At 31.3% G+C, this 6,922-nt stretch overlaps 1 protein-coding gene across 1 annotated transcript; it reads left to right on the plus strand.

The window, feature by feature from the left end:
* Positions 1-3,360: 3,360 nt before the first annotated feature.
* Positions 3,361-6,174, plus strand: LOC115972244 (epoxide hydrolase A-like). Its single transcript, XM_031092458.1, has 3 exons — positions 3,361-3,947; positions 5,165-5,406; positions 5,626-6,174. The coding sequence occupies exons 1-3, from the start codon at positions 3,483-3,485 to the stop codon at positions 5,870-5,872; spliced, it is 954 nt and encodes a 317-aa protein (XP_030948318.1). The 5' UTR covers positions 3,361-3,482; the 3' UTR covers positions 5,873-6,174.
* Positions 6,175-6,922: the final 748 nt, after the last annotated feature.

Here is a 6,922-nt window from a genome sequence, read left to right on the forward strand (position 1 = left end):
GACATGTTTGCTTGGTGTAAGAGAGTCAAAACAATAAGGGTATTTTTGGTAAATTGTAATAGTTATTTCTATGGTTTAGCTATTCAGTAGTTTAATTATATTTTTATTAAAAAAAATAGTCATTCTTTATGAATATCTATTCTTTAAAATGAGGAATAATTATTCCTTTCTAATAGGGTTGTAATAGCTATTTCTTAGTATGTGTAATAATTTCTAAAATTAATATATTTCTAAATAAACAAACTTTTCATATGCAATAACAATTATGAAAATAAAAATTCATAAAAAAATGACTAATCTCTCTCTCAAATTTAAAAAATATTATTTTTTAAGAAATATAATTGTATGGGGAAGATATTTCCTAAAATATATCTTAAGTTTTATTCTAATGTTACAATTCACAACCAAACTTATGAATATGTTTAGTTATTCCATTACAACGCATTCTATTAACAATAATAAAGATTATTATTCCTATCGCAATCCTCATTAAGTATATCAAATATGCCCTAAGTTTTAGAGTCACAATAAAATTCGGAATTACTGAGGTAATAAGTTATTATTAATATGTAAAAAAAGAAAAAATGATATTAGTGATAATTTAAAATGAAAATTAATAAAAATTTGTCAATTCAACAATTGTGAAAAACACTAAAAATAAATTAGGGTAGACCAATGGAACCCTTGATCTTAACAGATTCCTCTCCATATTTTTCTTATCACTATAGGCATTTTAGGAACAACCTATCCTAATAAAACTCAAAGAATAGCTCCTATAAAATGCAAATACAAATGCAATTGATCCTAAAATTATGCAACAACTTATTATGATCCTAAAATTATGCAACAACTTATATTATCTGATCCTAAAATTATGCAAAACATCTAAATAGTATGCAGCAAATACCCCACCAGCCTAGAATGCCAACCAAATGAAAAGAGCTTCAGTGAGGGAATTTGTGTGAGGAAATTGGTAGAGAGAAAGCGATACTCAAGCTTTTTGTGCAAAATCAAAGTTTTTGATTAAGAGTCCGTTTGGATACAACTTATTTTGCTGAAAACTAAAAACACTGTAGCAAAATAATTTTTAAATGTATGAATAGTGCCGTGAGACCCATTTTTTATAATTTTTTCTGAATAAAGTGGTTGTGGGTCCTATAAACAGTGCATGAATAGTGCAATTTATTTTGCTGAAAACTAAAAACACTGTATCAAAATAATTTTTAAATATGTGAATAGTGCCACGAAACCCATTTTTAATTTTTTTTTCTGAATAAAGCGGGTGTGGGTTCTATGATCAATGCGTTACATAAACAGTGCAATTTGTCTCTATACAGTGAATCCATATGAATGAACAGTATGGTTACTGTTCATACACAAAAAAAAAAAAAAAAAAAAGAAGAAAGAAAAAGGGAAGGAAACGTGAAATAGAAAACGCAGACGCGCAAAAAGTCTTATCCAAACGCTACCTAAGAGAGACGAAGGAGCAGAAGATTAGAGAGCCTGAGAGATTAAAGAGTGACGGGTGAGAGAAGAGAAGGAGAGGAGAGAACCCAAGAGACAGAGAGTGACAATTGAGAGAGAAGATAATGAATATTTTATTATTATGAGAGAAAGAGAGAGAGAGAGAGAGTTTAATAAAAAAGACCCAAAAATTTTTGCATCAGATGTCATATATGTCATTCTATTGGGAGTTGTAGTTCATGCCTTTTTTTTCTTTTTCTTTTTCTTTTTTCTTTTTTTATCTTTAGTACATGTGATGGGACATAGTTTATGGTGGTAGTGTGGTAAATACTAAGAGCAATTACATCAGTTGATGTAAAATTATGTAAAATTGTGCAAAATGGAAAAAGGTGCTCATTTTACACAATATGAGCAAAAAAAACACCCACATTAGTTTGGGTAAACTTGTGTATAAATGCAAGTTGTTATAATACCCGTGCAAATATGCACGGGTACTGTAGCTTGTCCATTTAATATTTTATTAGTTTTTTCTCTCTCTTGGCTATGCTCTCACTCTCACTCTCACCTGACTCTCTCTTTGTTTCTGCTCTCACCTCACCTCAATCCCCCTTCGTCTCTACCGAGTTCGCTTGTGGGTACGAAGCCAAACTCGTCTTTGCTGGCAGTGAAAGTGGTGGTTCTGGTGTTGGAATTTTCGTGGTCAGAGACAAAGCTTCTATCTTTTTCCTCTTCTTCTTCTTTCACAAACCCATCTTCATTAGTCAAGTCAAGTAGTTCATCTACAAAAAAAATCGTCACAAGACAGAAAAACAAACCCATCTTCTTCCATAGCCATTTCCGTTTCACTCTACAAAAAAAAAAAAAAAAAAAAAAAAAAAAAAAAAAAAAAAAAAAACAAAACAAAACAAAACAAAACCCAGTAAGATAAAAAACAGAAAAAATTTGTCAAAAAAAACCCAAAATTTGTTCCATGGCGTCGTTTGGATGTTTTGTGGTTATTTTATTATGAAATGGAGGATTGTAATTATTGTTTGGTTGATGAGAAAGTGAGAGAGAGAGAGGCGGTGAGGGAGATGGGTTTCAAATTGGGTCTATGAGAGAGAAGCGGTGAGGGAGAGAAAATAATAAAAAAATTGTAAAAGAATGAATATTTTATTGAATACACTTGTAGAATAGATAAACTGATGTGGATGTTTTGTAAAAATGAGTGTGTAAAATAGAAAAAGTAGCTTTTTTTGTGCAAAATAGGAGAATTTGCATCAACTGATGTAATTGCTCTAAGTGTAAGTTTGATAGAAGAGTATGAATAGTATTGTTTCTTATTTTTTGAAATACGTGTGGGTGAAAAAATATGTGAAAATGTGTGTAAGGTTGTTTAAAAAATAAAAAAGTGAGTTTGAGATTGCCTACCAAACAGGCCCTAAACATTTAGCACATTTGATATTAATGCTCTAAGATACTTGTTTATTTGACATAACTTTTTTTTTTTTTTTGATAAAAAAAAAACAGCCGGATAAAAAAAAACATTTGATCACTTTTTTTATTTTTTAAGAATAAAACATCTGATAACTTATTTTATTAACTTATAAATATATCAGCCGGATAAAAATACATTTGTGATAAGGTTTTAAAAAGATTTATATAAGCTGACTTTTTATTTATTTTTTGACTTAAATAGTAAAAACTAAATCACCTTAGAAAGTATAAACTATATATACCAATCACGCTGTTGACATAATCAAAGCAATTATTTAGGATCTTCTTCTTTTTCCATTTTTTTTCGGAGAAATATTTAGGATCTTCTTAAATAAATAAATAAAAAAGAAATTATTTAGGAAAACTCGCCTTTATCATTATTAAAAGTTAGAACCTTATCATTTTCTAGTCAAAAATAGTGAGGCACCAACTCAAACAAAAATACTTAAAAAATAATAAAAAATAAAAAATAAAAACAAAAATATAAAAAAGGGAACAGCCACACTATCAGCGTCACATAGAGATTAGAGAGTGGGCAATCGATGGAAAAGATAGAGCACACAACCATAACCGCAAATGGCATTAACATGCACGTCGCGTCAATAGGGACAGGTCCAGTGATTCTCTTCCTCCATGGCTTCCCTGAACTTTGGTACTCATGGCGCCACCAGCTTCTCTCCCTCTCTTCCCATGGCTACCGTTGCATTGCCCCTGACCTCCGTGGATATGGTGACACTGATGCTCCGCCCTCCGCCGCCTCCTACACCGTGTTTCACATCGTCGGTGACCTTGTTGGCCTTATTGATCATCTGGGTATTGACCAGGTCTTCTTGGTTGGCCATGACTGGGGAGCTATCATAGCCTGGAATTTTTGCTTGTTCAGGCCTGACCGAATCAAAGCACTGGTCAACACGAGTGTGGTGTGGTTTCCTAGGAACCCAACTATAAATCCTGTGGATGGATTTAGGGCTGTGTTTGGTGATGATTACTACGTTTGCAGGTTTCAAGTGCGTAATTTCCCTTTACTCTTTGATAAATTTGGTTGGTCGTATAAAAGATAAAACACACTTTTGCAATTCTAGGAGTCTCTCTTTTTTTTTTTTTCTTTTCTAAATGAGTAATACTATCCTCATAAATTATTTTATAAAAAATGATATGTCCACAAAATTTTTACAAACTATTGATGTGGTCAATTTCTTATCAATTTTTACCTAAGCCTACCATTAACATCGCTTTTTAATTTACAAATAACCACTCGCCACATTAGCAGTTTGTAAATTTTTTTAATAAAAAGTTTGTATTTCTAACGTTACTCTTCTTTGATTACCTACTATGCTAAATATTAAAAATAAGTTAGGGTCCACACTCTCTTAAAAGAATGATTTAATATCGATTTAATCTTTATCATTGCACTAAAAATTTGACATACTATTTGGGAATACTGGTTAATTGAATTTTTTTTTTTTCTTTTTTGGCTTTTTGGTTAATTGATTAATATATTCATTATTTTCTAAGGAATTAGAATTTTGTTACAAATGGTAATTTATCCTAAAATTAGAGTTAAATTGTGTATAATTCCTCATAATCATTCATATCCAAATCGAATGAGACAAAATCTTAGTATATCTCAAATTGGAATCTAATTCATGCCATGTGTCACGTCTAATTTTCTTAAATTTGATGCAATTATTCACTACACTACAAAATAGAGTCCAATTTAATTTTTTTAATAATTTATATTAAATGAGTTATTAAGTGAGAAAACCCTAAAAGCAAAATTAATAAACCTTAAAAATAAATCACCATCAGTGATTCATATTTTTAGAGTGTTATATTATTATTATTATTATATGCAGAAAGTGTTTGGGCAAACTAAAATTGATAATTTCATCAATAACAATTTAATTTTTTTTTTCATTTGTTTCAAATAAACTTATATTTATATTATCTATAGCTATTTTATATTTTCATATATATATATATATATATATATATTTATATAAACAAACATGGTAAAATTTTAATACATGTTTAGTTATACTTATTTGTAAATATAACCTATGCATATACATGAAATTACAAGCTTGTTATCTTTAAATTCTATTAAAACTTATAAGTAATCTAATCATAATCATTGCCATGATTCTCAAATCTTTATTTTGTTTCAATTTTCTATATGTAACTCATCTTAATTCTTACATGAAGTTATTTATTTCCCCTGTAGGAACCTGGAGAGACCGAAAAGAATTTTGATAACCTGGATACTTCACTACTATTTAAGAATCTTCTTTCAAATAGGGATCCAAGTCCTCCATTCTTTCCTAAAGAAATTGGACTAAGTAGTCTACTTAAAACTCCAGAGACCTTGCCCTCTTGGTTGTCAGAAGAAGATACTGACTACTATGGCAGAATATTTAAAAAGACAGGCTTCACTGGAGGGTTGAACTATTATCGCGCTTTGAAACTGTATGTTTCATGCTTCTTTTTTGTTTGATTTTGATAGCATATTATGCACAATATCCATGGCTAGTATACAAGTCATCTGAGTAAGACTTAAACCTCCACTGACTTTTGAACAAGCAGTAAAAACCGTCCAGGCAGCAATTTTGAGATTGAGATTAGCATCTATGAGAGAATCTATTTGCTTGAAACTATAAAAACATAAGCAATTTTCTCTTCTTGCAGATCCTGGGAGCTCACAGCACCATGGACTGGACTGCAGATCAAAGTGCCTGTAAAGTTCATTGTGGGCGACCTGGACCTCACGTATACCGTCCCAGGTGTAAAAGAATATATACACAATGGTGGCTTCAAGCAAGAGGTGCCAAATCTTCAAGATGTAGTTGTAATTGAAGGAGCAGCCCACTTTATCAATCAAGAAAAGCCAGAGGAGGTCAGCGCACACATTCATGACTTTATCAAGAAGTTCTGATTACCATTAGCCACATTAATTGGCACGTAAATTCTTGCATTTTTTTATATGTGGAACTGATAATTTACCTTAGGCGTGCCAATTATGTGTCAAATTGATACTTCACCTTAGTCTTCCTAGAGGTTAGCTAGGCCTCGTCATGTTTACTTCAGTTGCATGGGGTATCTGATTACTTCTTGCCTGAAAATTAAATAAGCATGTACTGCAGAATCTAAAATAACATCTTCTGCACCTGGTGAGATCCAGGTTTCATGTGAGCAAATTTCATAAAAGCATGCAATTAAATACCTTCATCTTGAAAATTAACCAACATAGCTTTACACTTTGTTGGCCGAGGCCCTTGTCTTCAGAACAAAAGCTCAGGCATATGTTTTCTTTATTATCATTAGCGTACGTAATCTTGAGATCTTTAGGTAAGATGTGCAGTCTCACATGTATCCATACATAGCTTCAGTTTCATGACTCTTCTAATGAGTCATGTAACTTGTTTAAATAATATATATGAATAATTTATAAATCGCCTCAAACTAAAAAATAAATAGTTTCAAAACCAATGTGGAGCAAAACTTTGTCCTCCAAAGAATGTGTTGTAAATTCCTAGAATTAAAATTTCAAGGTGAATACCTGTTGTTTTTAGCAAGCAATGAATGACAAAGCGTCCTTGAATTGGGAATTTAGTTACCACTTTTGCTTTTAGAGCATCCATTTTGATGCTCCACAAAAGCTACTTTTTCTATTAATTTTACCTTTTAACTTTATAAAACACCCAATATAGTAGTTTTATTTTAGCTTTCAATACAATAAAATAACATAATCAACACAATAAAATAAAATAAAAAACAAACACCACAGCCACCTCCACTAACAACCACAACCACCACTCTACTCTGGCAACCACAACACAATGCCCAAAAAAAAAAAACACACACACACACACACACACACAAAACACACAAAAAAACACAAAAACAAAAACAAAACAAAACCACAACCACAACCCCTCACCACCAGCCACCACAACCACAACCACTAGCCACGACAACCAACCAT

This window comes from Quercus lobata, chromosome 12 (assembly GCF_001633185.2).
Source record: "Quercus lobata isolate SW786 chromosome 12, ValleyOak3.0 Primary Assembly, whole genome shotgun sequence".
Lineage (NCBI taxonomy): Eukaryota > Viridiplantae > Streptophyta > Magnoliopsida > Fagales > Fagaceae > Quercus > Quercus lobata.